The sequence below is a fragment of the Diabrotica undecimpunctata genome, chromosome 7 (assembly GCF_040954645.1).
Source record: "Diabrotica undecimpunctata isolate CICGRU chromosome 7, icDiaUnde3, whole genome shotgun sequence".
NCBI lineage: Eukaryota > Metazoa > Arthropoda > Insecta > Coleoptera > Chrysomelidae > Diabrotica > Diabrotica undecimpunctata.
Window position 1 is genome coordinate 157,983,324 of NC_092809.1, and position 27,222 is coordinate 158,010,545.

At 34.0% G+C, this 27,222-nt stretch overlaps 1 protein-coding gene across 3 annotated transcripts in view; it reads right to left on the reverse strand.

The window, feature by feature from the left end:
* Nucleotides 1-2,649: 2,649 nt before the first annotated feature.
* The window catches only part of LOC140446082 (chitooligosaccharidolytic beta-N-acetylglucosaminidase-like), a 39,976-nt gene continuing 15,403 nt past the window's right edge, over nt 2,650-27,222 (reverse strand). For all 3 annotated transcript variants that reach the window (XM_072538607.1, XM_072538608.1, XM_072538606.1), the window contains exons 3-8: nt 18,258-18,540; nt 15,470-15,720; nt 9,734-10,176; nt 7,614-7,820; nt 6,333-6,614; nt 2,650-3,227 (exon numbers count right to left, since the gene is read on the reverse strand). In XM_072538607.1, the coding sequence (XP_072394708.1) occupies nt 2,938-3,227; nt 6,333-6,614; nt 7,614-7,820; nt 9,734-10,176; nt 15,470-15,720; nt 18,258-18,540 (1,756 nt within the window). In that variant the 3' untranslated portion in view covers nt 2,650-2,937. The remainder of the gene's footprint in view (nt 3,228-6,332; nt 6,615-7,613; nt 7,821-9,733; nt 10,177-15,469; nt 15,721-18,257; nt 18,541-27,222) is intronic.

Consider the following 27,222-nt stretch of genomic DNA (forward strand, 5'->3'; position numbering starts at 1 on the left):
GAAAATTTTTTAAAGTTTTAAACATTTTTTATATATATTAGGCTTATAAACAAATTGAATAACTTTACGAGCTTTAAACATATCAATTTCAAAATTTATACACTTAAAGAACATTAAAAGACGCTTCTTTAAAAAAAAGATACATTCGGCTTACTGGTTGCCGAGATATTGAAGGTCAAAGTTGGCATACATTTGCCGTGTAACAATAAGTGATAGAGGGCTCGTTTTTAAACAAATACCTTCGTCTTGTCAAGAACTTTTTATATGAAAAGTTTTACGTAATGCGCTTCATGGTACATCCATAAAAAAGACAAATAAAAAACCGTTTTCCGATTAGTGAACCGATTTGAACTTTACAAAAAGCGTTTGAAAGTTTGAGCCTTCCTTTATATGTAAAAAAATATGCAACTAACTGAGAACCTTATTTAGGGCCTACTATAATTTTGAAAATTAGCGATTTTTTTCCAGTAAGCTGGATTGCAAAATTATTATGCAAAACCTATCCGACCGATCTTAACAAAATTTAGCACACGTTTTAAACATATTAAAAAGTTTTTCTAGGCGGAATATGGAGATTGTAAGTCAAGTTTAGAAAGTCGAAAACATTTAAAGGATTAACTTCATTTTTTTGTACTTTTTTTCCAATTATTGCTATTTTTTCAACAATAAACATTAAATTTTTAATTTCTAGCTAACGAAATATTGTGTAAAATTGAATAACGAAACTTTTAACTTCTTGTAATTTTTTCTCTAGGATCAATATTTTCCGAATTATAAACGAAAATAGGAGCAAAAAAATGAGAAATTTTCAATTGTTTTCAGATTTTGTTAAATAAAAAATTAATCACAGTGTTTGCGACTGGCGCATATCGTGATATGGGGCATATCCTAAAGGGATTCCAGCAAAAAAAAATAGCATCCTATGGAAAATGTCCATTATGGTCTGAATTTCTAGAGATCCCGCCTAGTCTATAAGTCTTAAACCCTTATGTGAGTAAATAATGTAGCGGTTATAATTGCCTTCCACATTGGGTATCACTTATAGGGGGTTGAAAACTGGGGACAAAAATTACTGAGCTGGAGATAGGGTAAGCAAATAAACCGGAACGTTTGCAAACGGCTACTCTTGGTTTGGTTGGAGAGCTGGGTCGTAAGTAAGTGAATAAAAAATATAATTTATAAAAAAAAAACTTAATATTTTAAAATTATTTTTATAATAAAATTTTAGATATTCACTCTCGCATATTGTTATATTTTAAAACTGTCTATAAACTCTTTAGTCTTATTACTTGATATTGGTAATCAAAAAGCTAAAGTTTTGGTCTATTAGCATAATATTACAGACTGGCTATGTGAACGCCAGCTATTCTTCAGATCTTATTCTTAATTATCGGAATATCTAAACCTCCATATCGTCGCCTCAAAGCGACAGTAGGATATGTCAAAAAATGTAGTTTCGAGAAAAACGCAATTGAAATTTTTACGAAACTTCATTACTTGAATAACTTTTTTATGTTTGAATGGATTTACATGAAATTTTGTTTGAGTTTATAACTTTACATGCCTTACATAAATATTTATAGTAATTCATAAAAAAGTGAAAAATAATTGGAAAAAAAGTTAGTTGTCCTACTGTTGCCCTCAAAGATAATCTGTTTTTTAACGTTATCCGTAAATTTCTGTTATATAAACTTATATTGCACTAAAGTTTTTTTTAAAATTGTACACATTTCAATACAAAAAACAAAACAATTTTGTTGTTCAAACATGTTATTACATAAATAATAACATGAACATACTTATTTTCCAAAATATAATAAACAAAATAAAATGAAAAAATCATCAAAATAAGTAATGGCAATAGCGGATACTGAAAGTTGTAAAAGTACAAATTTATTGCATTTTATTAAATCAGCCCAAAATTTTTAAAGGGGAATTTATCATGAATTTAACTTACCTTTTTCCTGTGCTTTATAAATTCCAGATAACAACTCAGAATCAGTGTTATTTTGTTCGTTAAATACACTAAATACTGACTTCTAGATACCCATAATTTGTACAATTTAAATTGGCAGAATTATTCATTTTTACTTTTTAACATACACCTTTTAACATCAATGTAATAGAACTATTGTTTAAGATTACTAAAGATAAAATTGTGACCACAAGCTGGATAGTATAAACAAAGACGTAATCGCAACTCAGCAATAAGTACATGGCAATAGTAGGATATGTGCGTAAGATAACTTAGTGTTGCATTAATATTGATGACCAAAATGGGTGAACGACAAAATATAATGGTATGATAGTATGTTGTCTTAGGGTTGCATTATAAAATTTGAGCTAAAAGGAATTAAGCTACACAAGGATATGTAATATTATGAAAAAAGTATATCACTTTTTATTTATCCTACTGTTCCACTCAACAGAAGGGTTTATTTCGAATCATTTGACATGAATATCACAAAAGTCATTTTTTTACATATCCTACTGTTGTTTTGAGGCGACGATATATATATCATCGTTACGGGGATATCACTTAACCATATTTTTTATGAAATCTTTAAATAACCTTAATATTTGAAGATTTAGTGCATCCCCGCAAGTAAACAGCACAAGTGAGATACCATAAAAAAACCATAAAAAAAATAATTTAAAAATCATGTCTTTATTTCACTTAATTTTTGTGATGTAATTAGAAATGAATTCTGATAGATGTCCTAATTATAACTAAATAGTTTTATTGTTAAAAGAAATTGATCAATTGGTTAACAAAAGGTATCCCTTCCAACAAACCACTTACTGACTGATCTCATATAATATTATTATAGCACTTTTTTGAGTAATCAAAAAAGTCTTTCTGAGATATGAGAAAGAAAATAATATTTAAGTAACAGTAATCTTTAACATATTTAAGTAATAATTCGTAACCACAAGTTAAAGTTCAACTTTTGGATTATTAAACGTGGCACCTATTCTACATTGTTCTTGGTTCTGAAGACACCATTCAGGTTCGATTGCATCAGAATTTATTCCAAGGGACACAAGTCTTTCTCTATGTACTAAAAATCGATGCTCAGCTTCTTTCCAACCGGTTGCAGGATTAGACCAGAGTACTTCAGCCATTGCTGCCGCTCTTGGCCATAACCTTGTATCTATCGATGCGGAGTCAGCTTGTTCTGTCCACAGAGCTGCTTCGGATCCAAGCACTTGAGTCACTTTATTACCTAAAACAAATTAATACACAAGTTAAGTTTAGGGTGTCTGAAATTTGCACTACAAAACGGGCAGAAATAATTAGAATAAATGGAAATGTATAGGAATCAAAATATACTTTTAATTTACATCAGTAAATGTTGTTGATTTCAAAGAGTATTGGTATTAAAGTGAGTAGTCATAAGTATAGGAAAATGTTCATTATAAGTTGGGACTCCACTTTTTTATATTAAGTGCTATTAAAGACACGCTTATTCTTCTTTATGTGCCGTCTTCTACCGAAGGTTGGCAACCATCAAACGATAGGTTTCTCTGTTTTGTGCCGCATATACTATGTTCGCAGCTTCTGGTATTTGAAACCATTCTCTCAAGTTTCTCAGCCAGGATTTCTTCTTTCTGTACAAACCTCTTCTACCTTCAATCTTGCCTTCCACGATAAGCTGTAGCAGACTGTACTTATCATTACGGAACACATGGCCCAGGTATGACGCTTTCCTCCTTTTAACAGTTGTTAACAATTCCACCTCTTTACCCATTCGTCTTAATACCTCTGTGTTGGTGACTCTGTCTGTCCAAGGTATTCTCAGTATGCGTCGATACAGCCACATTTCTAGAGCCGCTAACTTCTTTATAGTTGCTGCTGTTAACATCCACCCTTCAACTCGGTAAAGTAGCGTAGAGAGTACGTAGCATTTCGTGGCGCGCCATCGGAGGTTAACGCTTAGGTGGCGGTTACTGTCGATTTCCGATAGCAAATATTCAATTTTACCAAACGTGGATGTTTCTTTACCATCTTCTGGTTGAGCAGTGTTGAGAGTATTAATAGAATACTGAATATTGGAATGGGTATTTCTTCAGAATGCGGTACTTATATCTTTTGAACCTACAATATAAACATAACATTCATTTTGCGTGTTTTTTGGTTCCCTTCACATCATTGGTAGTCAAACGTTAGGTACTTTCTTTTTCCCATTGACCATTGCCGGAATTCTTCAACGCATGTTTTACATACCAATTGTGGCGCTGAAGAATTATCGTGATCTCCCATCTGGACGCCAAAATTGTGGGTCTATTTTGGTATTAATTTGCCTCATATAATAAGTCAGAAACAGGTTCTCTGTATTCTTTTCAAATTATGTTTACAACATCTATAACAAAACATGTCTGGTCGATTTAAGCCCCACATCTGCTTGTATATTTATGAGAATTGTAACGATGCTTTAATCGTTTAACAGTTCGAACCGTGGGAGTGTCAATATTTGCGCATCCACTTCTACAACCTGACGGTGAAGTGGGATTCAAACGGCTATTTAAGGCGTGTGAATAGCGGAATTAGACAGTCTTGCAGCTAGCGCTCTAGGCTCCCTGACTCGCCGGTGTACTGAACCAGCGAGACATTCTGGACAGAGATAGTTCCGTATTGAGGATCATACTCTGTCCCTAACCAAGCGGAACCCATCGGTATTGCGTATTGAGCATTACCGTGGATCTGCACAGAACCAACCGGGACAGAGATTTCCGTATTGAGGATCATACTCTGTCCTTAGCCAAGCGGAACCCGTCGGCATTGTGTATTGAACATTGCCGTGGGTCTGCACAGCTAAATATTTTGTTTGCGAGCATATACGGAGCTTTCTCTGAATTGAAGCGAAAGCGAGTATATTAGTAGTATTAATTAGTTTCTTTTCTTTTATAGACGTTTGCCGGGGAATATTCATTCATCGCGGGACCCAGACGGAAACGTAGAATTCATTTTATTTTTGTTTTATAAGTATACAACGTAGAATTCTTTTTTTTAGTTTTTATTTATTGTATATATATACTTAATAGATTTATTTTTATTTCAAACCTGTGTTTTACTGAGTCTGTCGCCCCGAAAGAGCTACCCATCACAAACTGGCGCCCGAGCAAAATTAATAACATGCCGACAGATAAAGACACAGACTCAGTAACAGGTACGTCGTGGATAAACCGACTTTGCAAAGAGGAATTGCAGAGCGAGGCCGAAAAATACGGCTTAGATCCCAAGGGAACCGTCGACGAATTGAGAACACGACTCAGAACCTATTTTAAAAATCGCGAGGAAGCGACAGGAACAATCCCAAAAAAAAAAATATCCAAGGGAACAGAATCCGACACACTGACCCAGGAAATTTTGGGCATTCGAAGACAATTACAGGAGTTAGCAATAACGAAACAAATGGGGCAACCAGAATTGCTAAATCAAGTACGAAAGTGGAACACACACTTCGACAAGAAACATTCTAATGCAATAGAATTCTTAGAGAGGATAGACGAATTAAGCTTGGCCTACGAGATCGATAAACAAGATCTGCTAAAAGCATTACCAGAATTATTAGGAGACCACGCTTTGTTATGGTACAGAAACAATAACAAAAATTGGAAGTCATGGACAGATTTCAGCGAAGATTTTAAAAAAGCTTTCTATCCCAGGGGATATTTGCTACAACTAGAAGAGCAAATCCGAAACAGAAAACAGAGACAAAACGAACCAGTAGATAGATATATCACGGAAATTCAAACATTAATCAGACGAGAAGGATCTTTTATATATTATATATATATATATATTATTATATATATTATTATTATTTTATTATTATTTTATTATTTATTTATTATTTTATTTATTATTTATTATATATATTATATATTATATTATATATATTATATTATATATTAATATATTAAAAGAATATAATATAGTATAGATACAGATCAACTATACAGACAAGGTAGTAAAAATCGGTCGTTTGGGTGTGACACGTAGAGAAAATTTGGGGTTTAAGACCATAGGGATTTTTAACTACCTAAAACCTTGTACCAGATTTTAATTTTACCTAAAAATTTTTATTTTTTCTTACAAAAATTTGTCGTTTTTTAGCTTTTTTAAAAACTATACAACCGATTTTAAAAATACTGGATTTAATGCGTTATTATTCCTTCAGTCCCAAAGTTTTTTTTTTTTTTTGGGCTGTGTAATAGTAATAGTAATTAGCACTGTGGTTACAGATTATTAATCATACATAACTCTCAAAGTTTGGATATCAAATAAATTATTAAAAAACTTTCCGCAACAATGAAATATTTATTACCTGCTATTATTTCTGGTTTATTTTCATATACTTTCTGCCAACCAATATAAGGAGAACACCAGTTTAGTCCATCTTGAACCCATCCAGCAAATCCACAATCGAAATACAAAGCATCGTAATTACTTAGAATTATATTGTAACCTTCGTCTAATAAATTTTTAATTTGGGTATCGTTGCCCAAAGTCCAAACTTGTATTATATATTTTTCTTTAGGTAGAAACCTTATTAAATTTTGAGGTTCTGTCAAATGACTCGTCCACATAATGGCTGGAATTTTTTTACCTAAAACGAAAACATTTATTTATATCAGCGAAATGAAAAAAATATAGGGAAGAAAAGTTCAACTTGGAATTTGGTAATAACTATTACAATTTCTTTTAAAATGAAGCGTAATAGTCTAAGATCCCACTGCAGGATCACTAAGTTCACAACGTAGTTAATGAAACTTACATTTTTACATACATTAGGCGAATACATTGATAATAATAGATTGCCAGTTAAAAAGTGGTCGCAAATATTTTTAATTCAATTAATAGTTCAATTCAATATTCAATAGTTCAAATCAATTCAATTGGTTTTTGAGCAAAAATTTTATTGAGATAGTTATTAAAAAGTAAATATTTATTAATTTCACTCTTACATGGGGTACCAACCATGTTCTCTTTTTTTTCAATAATATCTATTTTCTGTTTCTCTTTACCGACGTGAACCAGCGAAGAGCGCCTTTTCACGTTCTGTGAGATGCCGGCTTAAGCTAAATATTAAAACTGCCAGGAGCAAATGGAAAGTACCCTCCCAGATTAGCTGACTATATAAGCGGTCTAGGCCAATTGAGGTTGGAGGATGGTGTAGACAAGCATGTGGTAAGTATTTGTGCGGCAAATTGACAACAGTTAAAAATGAATAGGAACGACTGGCAAAATAGACTAAAAAAGGTTAAGACTTACCCTGTACTGTAGTTGTCATAATAATGCCATTGATCTGTTTTAATAACTATTATATATTTATATATAAAATCAATTCAAAAAAAGAAATATCCCGCAGTTTAAAAAAATTTGTTTAAGTAACATTTTTGCATTATTTTTTTAATATTGCTAAATAAACATACATTAAAAAACTTAATATTTATATCTGAAAAGGTATAAGAGAAACCAAGCCAATCAAGTACTGGTTTATTATTACTTTCCAGCTTAATTACAGAGGGTTTAAAATAAAAAAAAATTTGATTTAAAGGAAAAGTATTTTCTTTAAGTAAAATTTATAATATTTTTGGTAAATTACCTGCTTTTTTATAAAGTCTCTCCAATGCATTATTTTGAAAGTAGTCCCACAATTTTAAATAACCTTCATCCGTTGTGATGTCCCACCCTTTATTTTTAACAAAATCGACGATTTTTGGCGTATTTTTCCAACATTGAAAGGCAACCTCATCTCCGCCCATATGAAATAATTCTGGTTCAAATTGGGTGAGCATGTCACCGTAGAGATCTGAAATTTAAACTTATTTTAAGAAATTTAATCTTGTGTATATACCTACAAATATATATATATATATATATATATATATATATATATATATATATATATATATATATATATATATATATATATATATATATATATATATATATATATATGTTACACTTGAAATTTCCGCGGGACTTATATGAGCTTTCTGTAGTTTTCCGGGTTTGACTCCGCGTTGAATAAGTTTTTTTGGTTTTGATAACCAAAATTATTCAACGCGGCATTCTGATTGCTGCCCATGGATATGCATTCTATACGTAGGCGTTCCAATAAGTACTTAGCCTTACCGCCCGATGGCGCCATTGTCTCAAGAGAAATTTACTATCGTATAATACCTCCTCGTAGACGGCTAATGTCAAAACTTCAGCCGAATCGAAATGGGTGTGTCTGAGGATTTTAGATAAATTGAAAAGAAGCAATATCGCTTAGCAACCAAATTAAAGAGCGCTTAGATGCTGTGTACGGTGATTCTTCATCTTCGATGGCAACCGTCAAAAGTTGGTTTAACGAGTTTCAACGTGGTCGCACGTCGGTTTTTGATGAGCCGCGCCCAGGTGCCTCGAAATCGGTTACCACGAAGGATAACGTGACAAAAATCCACAATCTCATATTGACAGACCAGTGACTGAAGATATGCGACATAGCTGAGACAGCAGCCATCTCAAAAAACCGAGTATATCATATCCTGTGTGAAATTTTGTGCATGAGAAAGCTGTCGTTTGAAACTATTTAAGCGGAATTCGAAAAAGTTTCTACATCTTTTTGTAACCATTGACGAAACATGAATTCATTGCTACACACCAGGGATCAAGAAACAGTCGAGACAGTAGCGGCAACCGGCGAACGTGCTCTGAAGGAGGCGAAGACTGTCCTATCGGCCGGAAAGGTAATGGCCACCATTTTCTGGGATTCACAATGAGTGATCTACTTCGACTATATGGATAATGGCAAATCGGTCACAGGGCTCTACTATACCGAATTATTGGGTCGTAACTGTCCAGGCGTCAACTCCATATAAAAAGGCAGATAACACGTAGCATCTCAATGCGTTTGATTTCAAGACTGCGGTCCCATTGTTCACTTAGCTCAGATCCCAAGTAATTGTATCTTGGTACTTGCCCTAAAGCTTTTCTTTTAAGGAGGATTGTGTCGTCTTCAACCCTGTTTTTACTGACAATCATGATTTTTATTTTTTTTGTATTCATAGCCATTCCAAAGCTCTCGCAGCACTGCGTAGTGCATTCAAGCAAAATTTTCAGTCCTTCTCTGCTGTACGTAAGAATCAGGTGACCTAAACATGTAACATTAATAGGTTAATATCCGTGATTTTCTACTTCACGCCACATGTCGTAAAATTTGTTAGTTTTAACGATAAGTAACCTGCAAAAAACGCATAAGCAGGTCGTTATAAAAAAGTTTATCTTGGAAAAGTTGCGGAAAATTGGGAAAATTTAAATTTCAGAAAACGTATCTTGGTTTAACTCCAAATTGCCACTTTTTTCGCTTATCTTATATAACATTTTCAGTACACAACTTAGGGATAAAATCGTGGTTGTACTTAATATTGAAATCAGAATACTTCTTTTACAATAACTTAAAATTAAATTAAATCTTCACCCTTTGTCTCCACATCCCAGCACGTTTGACAATTGTTGCGTTAATATTTTTATTTCCTATTGTCTGTTATCAGGATGTGAACTTTCATGCAATTGATTTTATAAATTTATTTGATTTATTTTATAATTGTTTTAAATTCCTTGTGTGGGAATTAGTAAACTTCCAATATACATAAACATTTTATAGTAAATTGTATATTTTACCGGCAAAATTTAATTTAGCAAATATATTTTTTGATGTATTTTTTTACAGCTTACCTTCAATAACATCATACAATTTATCTTGTGTAGGATCGAATTGCCCACATGGTGGTTCTACGCAGTAATTTTGCCATGGCTGAGCATTTAGGCACACTACAAAACCACTGTCCTGCCATCCCTCCCCAACATGAGCTGGAGCATCAAATTCTGGAATGATTTTAACTCCCCTGATTTTTCCGTAGTCTACTATTTCTTTAATATTTTCAGCAGTGTATGTTTTTGAGGGACTATAAGCACCTAGCTGAGATAATTCTGGATGAGATCGTGATACATAGGGAAAGCTATGGGAATCAGTAATGTGCCAGTGGAATGTGTTCAGTTTTGAAGCTCCCATAGCTTTTATAGTTCTTTTAATTGTATCTACAGTAACAAAATTTCTGGAAGTATCTAGTAAAATTCCTCTATGCGGAAAATGTGGTTTGTCCGTTATAGTTGCACTCCTAGAATATAAAAAAATAATGTAAAATATACTACCAATAACATTCGTAATATTCATTTTCACTTTTTCATTGTTCAAAAAACTTATCCACCAAATATTTTAAATTTAAACAGATATATAAATACGAGGCGTGTTTTTTAAGTAAGTACCGTTTTGGAATTAAAAAAAGACGTGCAAAGATATGGCAATAATTTTATTTTTACATGAAAGCCTGTACCTAAATCTACTTTTCTACATAATTTCCGTGAATATTGAGGCACTTGTCATAACGTGGCACCAGTTTTTGAATACCCTCTTGATAAAATTCTGCCGCCTGACTTGTTAACCACTGCATCACAAATGTTTTGACTTCGTTATCGTCTTGAAGACGCTGACCGCCCAGGTGTTTCTTCAAGTGCTGGAACAAATGGTAGTCGCTGGGCGCCAGATCAGGGCTGTATGGAGGATGATCTAGAGTTTTCCATTTAAATGATTTGATGAGATCTTTGGTCTGATTAACCACATGTGGAAGGGCATTGTCATGCAGCAAAACGATACCCTTACTCAACTTGCCACGACTTTTGTTCTGGATTGCACGACGCATATTTTTCAATGTCTCACAATAAGACGCTGCATTGATTGTCTCATTACGAGGCAGAAACTCCACTAGCAATACTTCTTTTTTATCCCAAAAAACTGTGCACATGATTTTCCGGGCAGAAATTGTTTGCTTAAACTTTTGGGTGATGATGAATGTCGTCATTCCATGGATTGTTGTTTTGATTCTGGTGTGACGTAGGCCACCCACGTTTCGTCACCAGTAACAATTTGGTCTAAAAAAATCTTCACCTTCACTGTGGTATGCAGTCGGACAATGATGAAATTGTAAAGCGTCTGTTTTCTCTCAGCTTTTCGTCCACTTTCTGCACCAAATTTTCATTAACGACCGAAGGACGCCCACTCCGTTCTTCATCATGCACATTTGTGCGGCCATCTTTAAATGCTCTCACCCATTTCCTTACCATTCCATCACTCATAATGTTTTGTCCGTAAACTTCAACGATCTCACGATGAATATCGATCGGTTTTACGCCTTTAGCACTAAGAAATCGTATAACAGCCCGTACTTCACAATCAGCGTGACTCACGATTGTTGGAGGCATCTTAAACACTGGAGTAAACAAGTATACAATGAAGAATCAGACTGTAATGGCGTCAGTGCGTAGACAAGAGATGTACTTAAAAAACATGCCTTATATAGAGGTATAAAATTTGTTATAAATCATTTTTATAGTTAATATCTGAAAATGTTTCTTTTTTTGGCCAAATGAACGCATTATTTGTTTTTTATTTGGTATTTTAGTTCATAATAAATCTCAAGATTGTCTTTTAGATATTTCAATTATCGTTGTGGTGTTCCAAGCTATGCAATCTTAACGCGTGTTAAATTGAACTGTATGGTTGACCATCTTAAAAAGCCTCATGGGTACCAGTCTTGAATGTTAAAAGGATTAAGGCCTAAAAACGAAGATATTTTTTGGAGTAACAGCGTTATGTGATCGATTATTAAATATTGTTTTTCTAAATCCTGCTTCTTAATTTTAAATAAGTAAGAACATGCGTCATAATTACGTGGATCGTCAGTGGATAGAGAAAGAAGTCCAGTCTTTGCAGAAGACCCACATTAAAATAGTTACAGGTACATTGTTTACATTATCTAGAGTTTAATTTGTATTTTAATACCCATTTTTACACATAATACACATTTATATATAAACTATTGAATTTTAACAATAAGTCTAAAATTAACTGTACTTTAAATTACATTTATAATATTTCCAAGTGGAAACGGACCGGGATTTGACAACTATATAGTTAACCAACAAATACAAAATGTAAGCAGCTAGTCAATGCCAATTCAGTATCCACCAAACCAAATAAATTGTTACCAACTAATACAGATTCCAAACAACACACAGGATTAACCACAAATCAACAATATGAAGGGCTATCCACAAAACTTCTGATAAACACCAGGTATGTAAAATATGCAAATAAACCAACCCACAATATCTTTCACCAATATGATATTTCCCTCAAATCAAAAACAATTTATAAATCATAAATAAACAAAACGCGCAACACCAATATAAATAACATAAATAGCCAGCAATACTACAGACTATCGCCAACAACCAATGGCGAACCAGAAACTACGAATATGTCAACAAAAACTCATGGCAAGTAGTTAAAACTACTTGCCATGTACTACTGTAAAACTACTACTCATGTGGTAAGCAGAAAAATGCTGCTTCTGTTTTTTAATTTTTTATTTTCTTTGTTGAATCAATGAAATTAAAACTTTTCTCAGAATTATCCATACCCGAATTTACAAGAAGTGTGAATTCTAGATGAGTGACCCTCAATTTGGATTTCGAAACGGATTGAGAACACGAGAGGCTCTTTTTGCTTTAACTGTGTTAACGCAGAGACATGAATGTAGATGCAAATGCATGTTTTATTGACTATCGAAAAGCATTTGACTGCGTTAACTATCAAAAGATGATCGAAATTCTGAGAACAACTGGAGTTGATGAACAAGATTTGCGAATTATCTCAGAACTATACTGGCACCAAACGGCAACAATTGAAATAGAGCACACAACATCCAAAGATATACAAATTCGACGAGGAGTGAGACAGGGTTGCGTCTTATCACCACTACTGTTTAATTTGTATTTAGAGTCTATATTCAGAGAAGCATTAGACCAGGTCCAAGGCGGAATTAAGATTAACGGAATCAGCATACACATCAGATATGCTGATGATATGATGATATGATCGTCTTAATAGCAAGCAATGCACAAGAACTACAAAATATAATAAATGCGGTAGTTCACCACAGCGAAATGTTCGGTTTACATCTAAACGTTTCCATAACTAAAACTTTAGTCGTTTCAAAGACACCAATAAACGTACATGTGTATACCAAGGGTCAAATAATAGAACAGGTAAATTCCATAAAATATTTGGGAGCATATACCAATAGTCAGTGTAATCCAAAAAAAGAAATCCTATCAAGAATCGAACAAGCAAGGAAAGCATTCATGAGCATGAAACCATTTTTTACAAGATCAGACCTTAGTCTGCAGCTTAGAATCCGAATGAGTCTGGCATAAAGGTCTGATCTACAAAATGAGAAGATACGGCTACAGCGGAGCAATGACAAGACTAATCTCTTCGTACTTGAGCAATCGTAGTTTCAGAGTTCGAATAGAACAAGTCCTATTCGAATTCGAGAACCCGGAGGCTGGAGTGCCACAGGGAGCGGTACTGTCACCTCTACTGTACACGATATACACAACATTAATACCTAGAACACCAGGTACATTACTAAGCCTCTATGCCGACGACACAGCGATAGCGGCCAAACACAGAACTGTAGACATAGCAGTAAACAACTTGCAAACAGCGGTAGATGACATACACTATACTAACATGCACATAACAGCAGCCTAAGAGAAGCAGTCAACGTACCGAGATGCGTTGCAGAAAGGTTTCCTTCAGAGAATTACAACAAATTAGAGTGACTGATATAATGAAGGAAAAAGCAAGGACAAAGTTCGCGGTGATAGAGAACCATCCTAGTTACATATTGCGAGAGATCATGAGGTACAACGCTTTTCACAGATGAAAGCACAAGAGATCCAAACAACAAATAGTAAAATAAAACCAAACGTACTAGAGAGAAAATTAGTAAATACACCAGAGAGCAATACACTCAATACAGCGTGGACCCAGTTAATTTTAAGTAGATAATTATTATACTAATATGCACTAATTCTGATTTTATGTTTTAGGCATACTACAAAAAAAAATTTCAAAAACACACAAAAAACGGCTTCGTCCACAAAAAAAATCAAAAAACTACTAACAAAAACCAGCGCAAGCCACAAAAAAGATATAATAACAAAAACCATTAAAAACCCGGGCACATAGGTCCCAACCCCTTGAGCACCAAGTCGCCGAACTGAGCCTAGCTCAGAGCGGAGACTTGAAGCTTTAAGTAAGCAATTTTAGTTCGCGGATAAGCCACAGGAAGATAACAGGATTATAGCGACAATGCGCTGTCCTGAGTTTTGAATTCGGTTAGGAAACCATGTTGGAGTTCTATTACCCAGGACTCCCACATGAAGAGCATTTGGCTGATAGTTGTGCCACTATCGCGCATCAGAGTGCTATATGGGGGAAAGGGATGGTCTGGAGCATTGGAGCGCGGTGGAGTTACCCCTGTTTTTACTCGAGTTAATACACCTCGTTCCAATGAATTGTTACACCCGAACGTAATTCTTAGGGGTAAACATGTCTCACAGGCTGGGTTTAAATAAATTGCTTGCTTGCTTGTGTCATGGTTTACTTAATTCTTTGTGTACCGTGTCAAAAGAAAATGAGTATTCCAAAAAAGGACTGGTTGTATAGACTTTTTTAAGCTGTCCATTTAATTCGAGTTTAGTCGATCCTATTGACATGCAGTCACAAGCGGATGGTCACTAAAAAATAATTATTGTCTATTAAGACCATCTTAAAAAATTTGTCCATCTCAGAGCATTAAAAATCAAGCTTGCCAAAGACGTTGTGTAGGATTTGTTGGATGTGTTTACGATATTTGGAGCTGCATACATTTTACATAGTGATAATGTTCGAAAATTTGCAAAAAAGGTTATTGAAAAAGTCTGCAGTATGTAGGACGAACTGAAAATTTGCACGGAAAACCCAGACACAGCCAGTCACCCAACTAGTAGCTTCGTCTATTTTCAATAATTTTTTAACTGTTTGTCCTTGTGTCGTGTATCATTTAATGTTTATGACATTCTATTATATATATATATATATATATATATATATATATATATATATATATATATATATATATATATATATATAGTTGGATAGTCTAATCTGACGAAATGCCCCTGAGATGTTCTAGGAGCGAAAGTACTTGGGCAAGATTTTTCAAAAATAAGCATAGACTAAAAATGCGTTTTTATTACATTGTCAGTCAGGTACTAATATAACCGCTAGATCTAATTATAAAGGCATTATTAACCACATTGACCAACTGCTACGGTTACTATTAATATTTACTATAAAATATTATATTATAATATTAATACAGACCGGTCTTACCACATCAACCGTAACATATACATGCGAGTTCATACGTAAAGGCGTGTGTTTGTGGGAGTCTGATGGCGTGAGCATGTATTTGTGTGAGCATAAATTTTATTTTCTAGTAAAACAATATTTTTGCTTACGTTGGCATCTGCAACTCGTTTCTTAAGTCATCAAAGATGATTAATTGAGTTAAAGTTTGAAGACCATGACGCGCTCCAAAGAAATTGTTGGATATAATTAAAACCTCGATTAATCCATAGTTAGTTTCCGAAATATACAAAGAATAGCTTTCGTCCGTTTGTAGAGTCAGCTGATTAATAGATGAATTAGTTACACGGATAGATACCATTACAGATTTTCCTCCAGACTCTATAGGTGATTTAATGGATGCCTAAAATTAAAATTATTATTATAAATATTAAATTTATATACACTGAAGTTTCTTAAAATGAATACGTGATTTATAAAGACATTTTTTGACACAAAAATCATTCTGATATATGAGACTGTCCGCTTAAACCTCTCTTTAAGGGACACTATCAACAATGGATAGGCATAGTACGTATATAAAAAATAATCCTAACCTAACCTAACCTAAACTATATTTTATAAGAAACCAATGTTATTTTTGTACGCACATAAAATAAGCAGCAGATAGATAGGCAAATTATATGGATAGGTAATTTAAGTATTATAAAAGTACAAGACAAGAACTATCTTGGTATAACAGTGGCAAGAACAACAACTTATTGAGTGTAAGACTTCGAATACAAACATCTCTTCCTTGTCGGATCGGTACTCACTCGAGATGCAGCACTTATTGGGATAAAATAAGCGATTTTTTGTAAAGACCATAAAGCCAGTTTTACTTAGTAATAAGGCAATTACTAAAAAAGTAGACTTCAAATGAACACAAGTAGAATGACGCAAATTAGCTGGAATAAAATAACTCATAGGTTCAACCAATTGATCTCAAATAATCTCAAAAAACACACTCAATTTAGTCACAAATAAATGTGACCACAGTTTCCCAAGGCAATTTAAATATTTGAAGTGCCAGTTTCCGGCGTTAGTTTCGTCAGGATTTTGTAAGAGATAATCCAAAGGGAGAAAGTCTCTTAATGACTACTCAAGACATATTTAGGATACCAGCGGGGCAGTGCGTCTTTACCTCACTAAGGCAAAATATTTCTCGGAGTGCCTCACCACTGGCACGAATCATCTGACACCGTTTTCTGTCATCTGATTTAAACTTTATTTAATACAAAATTGCACTGCAAAATTGAGATATTCTTAAAAAAAATTCAGTATAACCTACTTTAGACAATATTTGGTTTTTTGAATAAAACCGTTCTCTTTTTCCATGAAAACTGTGTTTTGCGCTATTCTTTTTATTGATTTTTGTAATCGAGTGTCTCTTCGAGGTCCTGCAGTAATTAGTCATCATTCTTATATCCCATCTTCCTTGGTAACATCTCTTCATCTCCTTTATATCTCGATGGAACCTCTTTTCCTTTTCCTCTTTGACAGCTCCAATATTTTCAATAGTAATACCACTAGTGATTCAATTTTCGCGATAAATCTGTCGATTTACTTCTAAACGAAACTGAGTTGCTTGAAAACACCACGAGTCCGTAGGACGAGTGGTGTTTTCTTTAAGAAACTCAGTTGAGTTTAGAAATAAAAGACAGACTTATAAGCTAAATTAAATCACGAGTGGTATTTTATTAGACTATTTCATGAACAAAGTGATAGGTCAAAAATTCAGCAGAATGAGAGGAAGGAATTGAGTTAGTCTTTCGTTGTTATTTTCTGCATCTAATTTGTAGTTGCGATCCACACAGAACATCATAAATTGTCTCCATATATAAAATTTAGATTTTCTTGTGTTACTCGGTATATTTTCTTCAATGTTTTGGTTTATAACTTCGTTTGAAGTACCACCGAAACGACTCATTTTGACGGATATAGCTACAATAATTTTTTTGACAAACGTCAAACTTTGCTTTGCGATCGGTTACGTCGTTGAAAACACGAAGCTGAGAGACCAATCAGAATTGAAAGACAGTTGGTGTTTTCGCGATAACACAAGCTCTCTTTGGTTTGTGATTGGTCAGATTATGTGAAAATTTTAAGATGAGTGAAATAGTCGGGAAAATAGTCAACGTGAAAATCCAGAAAATGAAGTTTGACGCTTATATTGCTTCCCAGTTTTTTATAACCTTGTTGGCTACAATTTCTTTATAGTTTGAAGACTTTTTGTTTCCAAGAAAATCGTCTATGAATTCTACGAAAGAACACCATTCTTCAAATTCATCCTGGCCCATTGTATTTTGTAACAATCTGTCTGATTTTAAGGTTTAAAATTGAGGGTCTACAAAAATTCCTTCTTTAAGTTTAGCTTCAGAAAGCACCAAATTTGTCGCACAGATATTTAAAGCAGTCACCTTGTTTATCGATAGCTTTGACAAACGGCTTCATCAATCCTAACTTTATATGAAGAGAAGGCAAAAGTGTATCACGCTGAACATTTTTTTTTTGTCCCGGTACAAGTTTTTCTCTTACTCTTTCTTAATGTAATGTAAATTTCGTGCTCGACTGTCCCACTCGCACAAAAAACATGGATACTTTATGAATCCAGACTGCTGACCCAAAACAATGGATATTATTTTGAGATTTTCACAGAGTTGCCAAAAATATTTGCTATACCTTATTTTATTTAACAACAGCTCAAGATTCTCATATGTTTTTTTGAAATGCACGGAGTGAGCAACAGGCGCTAAGGCGTAAGTATTACCATTCTGCAACAAGACACCCTTCAGACTTCTCTAAGAAGAATCAATAAATAACATAAACAACAATCTAAACTAATATAATAATTTTTTGCGAAATATTTATATTTCTATATATAGTAATAAAAAAAATTACCTGAATATCAGACTTAAATTCTTTGATAGCGCCTTCTATTAAACTTGCACTGGCACTTCCAGAGGAATTTGAAATAACGTCTATGCTATAAGCATTGATTTTTGTTAGAAGACTAACCATGGAGAATTGTCCGGTAGGTTTTGGCCATATTCCTGCACTATCAGAGCAAAATAAACGACAAGCTGGAAGACTAAGTGCCGTTGAGTTTGTAGCGTCCGTGTTTCTCTTTTTTTGGCAGGAATTTTTTTCGCATTCCCATCTCCACGATGAGTTTAAGGCGGAGCTAAAAATAACAAAATTATTCTGTATATGTATTTGGCGATTAAATTAATTTGGATTCAAATGAAATTTGGTATTGTTTGATTGAAATTAAAAGATAGGATATTTTTTGTTACCTAAATAAGTTATCCTTTTTATTTTTTATTGTAAATTATTAGTTGTCATCTATTAAGATTTATAAGTTTTCAATGGATGGCGGTAATTGTTATAGAGTTTTACCTACTTACATTGAGATTTTAAAAGGAAAGTTAATGAGTTAATATATTCTCTTTCGATGGTAAATGTTATCGACTGTTTATCTTTTCTTTATCGTTTATACTATTTAGGAATGTGTCCAAAAACTAAGACTCATGCCACCATATAGAATACATCAACTACATATCTCCACAATTTTGTGAGTTTTAAATTTTATTTGGACAAAATATGTTTTTCGATATCTTCCATAAATATATTCGATATCTGATATCTTTTAAATCAATCGACACTATTGTTAATGAAGAAGATTATACCAGTGATACCACCACACAATCTTCAGTTGAAATTTGGTTCACCAATTATTCTGCTGTTAATCGTCTTGTTGCCACGTGTCCCAATGATACCCTCATATTAGAGGTGTGCTTATTATTTCTTTCAGACGAACTAGTTCAAGAGAACTATTTCACAAAACTGAACTAGTTTAGCGAACGAGTTCGCGAAAGAACTATTTGTAGGACCGAAATCGAAATCCAACCCTAACATAACTGGTTGCCAGATGTCTCGTCTCAATCATCACACAATCTCGGCGCCGGCCGTCCGTTTTCTTCGGTTTCGGTTTTTAGTTAGTCTTTCACTTTCACAAGTAGTTCGTGTTCGGAACCATTTCTTTCGATCGTATGTTTAGGTTTAAATGTTTTAAATTTTATGATTAGTTAGTTTTTCTTTATAATAATTTATTTTCTTAATCAATCCCAAAAGATGAGTAACAGACAAAATAGAAGCTTTTTATGGGATTATTTCGAGAAAAACGATAAAAATAAAAAATCTGCAAAATGTAATTACTGTTCATGTGATATTAGTATTGCAAGTGGTTCACTGGGCAATTTATCAAGACATTTAAGAATGAAACACTCTGCTATCAATCTTAAATATCTGAATGTTGAAAGATACATACAAAAAGGACCCGAAAAATCAGAAAATACATTTAAAGAACCTCAACCTTTAACGTCAAAATCAGTTTCGCTAGTTGGACAAGTAGGGGAAGATGAAGAGAAAGCAGTTATAATTCTTAAGAAAAAGCCTGCTCCTACCCCCCTTGCTTCTATCAGGGACTATGTAATTCGACCTGTTCCCAGTCAAAAAGCTACAAATTTGGATTTACAGTTAGTTAGGATGATTGTCAAAGAGTACCAGCCTATCTCTATAGTGGAGGATATTGAATTTAAAAAGTTTGTCAAAATGCTAAATCCTGGATATTCTTTGCCCACAAGGAAAACCATAGCAGAAAGTCTTATACCAAATCTATATCTTTCAGAACTAGAAAATTTAAAAAATCGTTTAAAAAGTGCCAGTGCTGTGAATTTAACAACAGACTTATGGACCTCTGTTAACAACGAGAGTTTTATTGCTGTTACCGTTCATTTTTTCAGTGAGGATTTTCAATTGTTTTCGGGTTTATTAGATTGTGTAAATTACAGTGAACGACATACTGCTGAAAATTTATCGAAATTTTTATTGGATGTAGTGAAAGAATTTGGTTTAGAAAATAAAATTACGGCTTGTACAACCGACAATGCGGCTAACATTGTAGCAGCAGTGCGGCGTTGCCAGTGGAGCCATTTATCGTGTTTTGCACATACCCTGAATTTAGCTGTTCAAGAGAGTATAAAAGAAATTGAGGAGACAATAAAAAAAAGTCAAATCAGTAGTCGAGTTTTTTAAAAGAAGCTCACAGGACCTTACCAAACTAAAGCAAACCCAAGAGCAGATGAATTTGCCAGCGTTAAAATTAAAACAAGATGTTGTTACTCGATGGAATTCCACATATGAAATGCTGTCACGTTTTTTGGAAATCAAAGAAGCCATAATTTCTACATTAGCCATTTTAGGAAATGATTTGGATGCGACTTTAGAAACTCATGACTGGAGAATTATTCAGTATGCTGATCTAATATTGAAATTGTTTCTAGATGTCACTAATGTCTAACTCTAGATGTTACATTAGCAAAAATCATTCCTTTGGTTAAAATCATAAGGAAAAAGATTTATTTGTCCGTCAATAAAATGGTGCAAAAATTAATCGAACAAATTGAAAAAAGATTTCAAATTTATGAAGCCAATGATTTAGCATGTCAAGCTACCATTTTAGATCCTCGATGCAAAAAGTATGGTTTTTTCGATGAAAATAAATTTAAAATAGCCTATGAACAATTAACAAGTGAAGTCGGTGCCATTAAGTTTAACTCAGATAATAGTCAAGAAGAAATATTCCTCCCTCAGGATGAACCCAAAAACAAGAAAATTAAGACAGATCTTTGGGATGACTTTGATCGGGAAGTAAAAGGCGTAAGTGCTTCTGATAATCTGCTTGCAGCCGGAATAATTGAACTGGACAAATATATGAATGAACCGCTATTAGCCAGGAATGAAAATCCGTTAAGTTGGTGGAAGGAACGATCAAAAGTCTATCCCAGGTTATTTGAATTAATTAAAAAACGTTTATGCTTAATAGCTACATCTGTCACCTCGGGGGAACAAATAAGGGTCTAACCACCTTCTGATATCCCCGGGTGCTCTGTAGAGGGCTTCGAATATACTGTCGAGAGCTCCTCTACCTAAGTCCATTTTCGGGTTATGGACTTGGAAAATATTTATCTTCGGTGTCTTGCCTTGAAAAAGGCAAGATATTTCTTACATGACAATTTCTTCGTCGAAATAAAAACACCAAGTTAAGTTGAAACAATTCTCAGCCACAGAGTATGGAAAATAAATACAGGAAGCAGAGCCCGGAGAGCACTAAGCTCTCGGAGAGCTCGTGAGGAACTGACCTGACTGACCTGAAAATCGCCAATATTTATATGCGCTGTTCGAGCGATAAATAGGGATTTCCAGGTCAAGAGACAATGGGAAAATTCGAGGCGGGGCGATGCGCATCGAAATGCGTACTAGTCCACAGACTATCGCATTCGATGACATCCCCCCTCCTCTGGAGACTCTGCGGCTGGGAAAAATATTTATTGAATAAAAAATACAATAAAAATACATGTGAAAATACACAAGAAAATATGCATAAAAATACAAGTAAAAATGTTCAAAATAATTCACACAACACTGCACTACTTACAGGGGGAGGTCGGTGGTGATGACGGCATCTCAAGCTCCTACAGGTCCAACCTCGGTCGGTGTGCCAACTCCTCCAACGGGTTCGTCTTCTTTTCGGTCGTCCGGATCCCATCTGCCATATCCAACGGGGTTTCGTAGGGTACCAGTGTGCCGAAGCCTACGTGGTCGTCCGACCACGTAGGTAGGGGGGCGATGACTGGGTCTACTCCGGGACTTCCATCGGCATCTGGGGCTTTTAACTTCGAAGAAGCATGGCTCGTCAAAGGTGTCTACACGTCGAAGGAATCAGGTCTGCAGAAGGCCTCGATGTCGGAGTGTTAGAGTATTGCTTTCTAACACTATGTGGTTCTCCCCATTATTCTCTTGACTTCAACCCATGTTGAAGTCAATGGTGTGTTGCCTTCTGTGAATTCGAGCTTGGTCGTGGGTTCGGATTTTAACCACGTTGTCGGGCGCCATGTCTCCTCGGGGGAACAAATAAGGGTCTAACCACCTTCTGATATCCCCGGGTGCTCTGTAGAGTGCTTCGAATATACTGTCGAGAGCTCCTCTACCTAAGTCCATTTTGGTTATGGACTTGGAAAATATTTATCTTCGGTGTCTTGCCTTGAAAAAGGCAAGATATTTCTTACATGACAATTTCTTCGTCGAAATAAAAACACCAAGTTAAGTTGAAACAATTCTCAGCCACAGAGTATGGAAAATAAATGCAAGAAGCAGAGCCCCGAGAGCACTAAGCTCTCGGAGAGCTCGTGAGGAACTGACCTGGCTGACCTGAAAATCGCCAATATTTATATGCGCTGTTCGAGCGATAAATAGGGATTTCCAGGTCAAGAGCCAAGGGGAAAATTCGAGGCGGGGCGATTCGCATCGAAATGCGTACTAGTCCACAGACTATCGCATTCGATGACACATCAGTACCGTATGAGCGTCATTTTTCCAAAGCTGGTCAAATCCTGACTGATAGAAGAAGTAGATTATAAACCGATAGAGTTCGAAAAATTATGTTTTTAAACGAAAATCTGTAGTTTTTTTAAGTATTTTAGATTGTTTTATGCTTCAGGTAGTTATGAAGTTTTAGTTTAGATGTATTTTTCAAATGGATCATCCAAAAATAACACTTTTTTTTATTTGCAAAAAATTATTAAGATTTGTTTTTTATTAACCATTTTAAATATAAATATGATTCACGTATGATTTATTTTTATATTTACGTATATTTAAACTCATAAGTATCTATAATTAGTGAATCTGTAATCTATAATCTATAATCAGTGAATTTTCTAGGAACATTAAATAACACATTTTCATTCTCACTCTTACATAAAATTATATGTATTTTATGTAAATGCATCAATCATTTTAACCACAACTAAAAATTTTTATTTCAAAATTACAATACAACAAACAACACAGCATGACAACGTTCAATCCAATACATGGGCATAAGATCCGAACCATTATGCCATTAAGATAAGACTGTTTATGTTATTGTCACATTCATAAGAAATATTATCTGTTATGTGAGGTTAATCGGCATTTGTTTTAAACTAGTCAGTCCATTCCATTAACAAAATAATAAATATAAGATCTCATTCATTCATTATTTTCTTCTTTAGAAGTTGAGACACAATTTATAATGCAAATCGTTCACAATGAACTAGTTCTATGAAAATTAATGAACTAGTTCAATTAGTTCAGTTGAAAGAATCGTTCATTTGAACTATTTCGATGGTGAGCTACACATCGCTACCTTATATACCACAATATACATAATTCAAAATGCTTCAAATCCTTGTTCTATTAGCATTCGCCCTGACCATTAACAAATTTCAAGGCCAAACAATGTTCGTTTGCGGTTTGGATTTAGAGAATTCGTGTTTCTCATAAGGTCCATAATATGTTGCATGCTCACGTCTTGGTAAAGAATTAAAGTTATTTATATTAGCAAAAAACAAATTAACGAAAAATATTAGGCGCTAATTAGCGGTTAATTGAATGTTAATAGATAAGTACAATTTAGATTAATATAATTATTTGGAGTAAAAATCAAACTTTTCATACCTCCTTTATGGAACTCAATTCATATAAAAGTTGGCAATAATAACTTTTATATAAAAACTTAAAAATCAAACTTATTTGGTGAATTATGTTTAATTGCTAATATCATAAATTTAATTTTTTGACGCTAACCTCTGACAGGTAACGAAACATAGACTCAACTGTATTATACATTTTAAAGTAGATAACTTCTAGTTCCTGAGACCTTCTCTACTTAAAGTACCTTCTCCTCAATGGCTGTTGCTTATTACAATTTCAAACTCGTCTTTGTCTTCAGCTGTTCTTATTAACTGTTCAAAATTTAACCCTGTGCATTGTCGGATGTTTCTTAACTACGATAGTCTTTTTCTTCCTAGGACCACTTTATTGTAAACTTAATAGTTCATTCGATTACATGAAATCAACTTTCACTTAAGAATACCCGTCAGATAAATTACATCATGATTTGTTTAAAAAAAAACCACATGCAATGTGACAGTAAAATTCTTCTGCTGTGAGCCAACAGTAAATAATAAGGAAAAAAAACGGAAAAAAAAACTAATGATGCTATCCCGATGTGGTAAGTTTTGGCCTTATATTTGTTTGCTCTCAATATTAATATCAAACTCTAATTCTATATGTATATTATTTTAAAACAAAAATGATATATCCTCGATATGTTCCTGACTTACTAATAGTGGTATTGTTCTTTCTATTAATTTCCTCTTTTAATTATGGTCACCACATCTTACTGCATGCTGCTGAGGAATTTGAGACGCGATATTATGAGCAGCTTCTTTGATTTTTATTTATTTTTTAACTACAGAAAAATATTTTTTTGGCATTGAAAATAGCTAATTTTAAAATTTTAACTAATAAATGCTTTAAAAAAATTGAAATATAAAAATAAACTTACAATTTAATCGAAAAATAATGTATAAGACTACTTAGATAAAAGAAAACTTTTATCAATAGCTCACTGAAGAACTATAAACAATTACCTCAATGCAGTTACTTAACCCTTTCAGTCCTGAATTTTTTTTTCAAAGGTAAAATTTTTCTGTTGATATTTTCTTTAATTGGACACTTAAATAATACTGAAAATATTTTTTATAAAATTTTTGACCTCCCACTTTTCATTTTACAAATTGGTGGCAACTGCCACCAAGAGGTTCATCATCATCATCATAAGTGGCTCGACAATCCGTTGTGGATCTTGGCCTGCTCACAAAGAAGTCACCACTCCTGTCGATTCCTGGCAACTTCCCTCCATCTTTTAACCCCTAGAATCTGTAGGTCTTCTTCCACATCATCAATCCATCTCATTCGTGGTCGTCCTATGCTTCTTGTGCCCTCTGGTTTTAAAAATGTTAATCTCTTCGTGTATTCGTGATTTGACATCCTAGCAATGTGTCCAGCCCATCTAAGTCTCTGCACTTTAACGAATTTCACCAAGAGGTTATTAAGGCATAAATAAACATAAAATTATACATAATATTTTATTGTTGACGTTTATATATGTTTATTGACGTCTTGTATGATAACTTTTGAAACAATTTCTGTCTTTTAACAAGCACAGAAAGATATTACACTTGTCACACATCGTGCGTGATCTTCAGCTGCATCCTTGAAAACCGCAACGCTGTTCGTGCCTTTTGTAGGAATTGGCCAGTGAGAAGTTTTATCATATCTCACTTCGCTGACAGGTTGTTGCTGTTTTATTCGTTTGGAAGGTTCATCTTTTACAACATAAAAGGAGAACTTCCAGGAGAATCTCTAGGAGAACTTCCAGGTGACTTATTTAAAGGACGTACCTCTTTTCGGTGTTTTTTAAGTGGAACTTTAGAGAAAGCTAAAGCTTTTGCAACGTAAAATGTGAATTCCAATAAATCTATTTTCTTATTTTTAGGTTTATTTTGATTGTCACAACGATACTCCAACCATGAGTTGCATACTGCACATTGAAATAGTGAAACATTATCCGAAGAGTCCACTTATTACTTCTAATAAACGTTCTATAAAGTGATAAAAGGAAATCATTTTTATCCACGCCGCCCATACTTTGATTGTAAAATTTAAATACTGCTGGATGTTCAACTTGTACATACGTTTTTGTTTTTTTTTATCGTAAGGTTTGATACTACCTGTAGGCTCTAAGCCTATACAGTTTGAGCCATATTTACCACCTTGTGATCGAACTATCTAACTGCAACAGTATTTTGATCGGAAGTAATTTTCGAGTATGAATAATAGTTTAATAGTTCCAGCAGCAAATATTCCTCTTGTGTAAAGTAATTTTAGTAATTCCATTGAATTGAAATAATTATCAAAGTAGAGCTTATATCCCGAATTCTCTGGCAATCTTTGTGACAAATACAGAACATGTGAAGTTGTAGCATTGTGGCTCATTTCTACAGAAATAGGTAAACATATGTAGTTGCGCCTTAATAAACTACCGATCGGTATATTATTCCTGATTGACCACAAAAATTAAAGACTTTAATGCTCCAAGGATTTGGTTTGCCTCTAACATACTGTTCTAGAGAAAATTGCCCCTTGAATGGTATAATTGTCTCATCTATGCAGTTATTTTCTACAAGTATTAATTCTCCTCAACGTTTTTCTAAAGTTTACCATTGGTATTCTTGTCGGTGTTGTCATCTGAAATATGTAAAAATGATCTGAAGGTAATCTTTCAAATCGGTTTCGGGACATAGCGATATCTTTAATCAAACGGAATTGTGTACGGGGAGCCCAATAAAGTCTTAGCCTCAGAAAATTAATAATTCCCATTACAATGTGCAGGGCAACTGGGTGGCGTATCTCAGTTTCGTCAGTACTGAGACTTTTACCATTCTTGTAAATAAAATAAGAATTTGTTTTTTCAGATGATTCCTTGAATAACGTATGGTCCTAAAGTTTTGGGAAAAATTTCACCTGGTCTGATTGAGAAGCAAAATGCATTTAACAAAGAAGGCCATGGAATTGAAATTTCATCAGTTATTAACATTTAATAAACAAAGCAGAATATTTTGGTTTGTGCTCTGCAAAATGTCTTATAAAATTGATATTCGTCGAGGTGTTTATAATATGGTTGGGCGAATGTCGAAACGAGATATTGTTAATATTTATCGAGATCAAAACATAAGCAAATCGACAATTTATCGCACAATCAGAGAATGTGGAGAAGGGATACCATGTGTTAACTTGCGTAAAAGTGGCCGACCGTGGATTTTGAACCATATAAGAGAGGCAAGACTGATTGAAGCAGCTAAGAACAAAATTGGGGTCTCACAGCGAAAACTGGCCAGAAGATTTCATGTTGGAA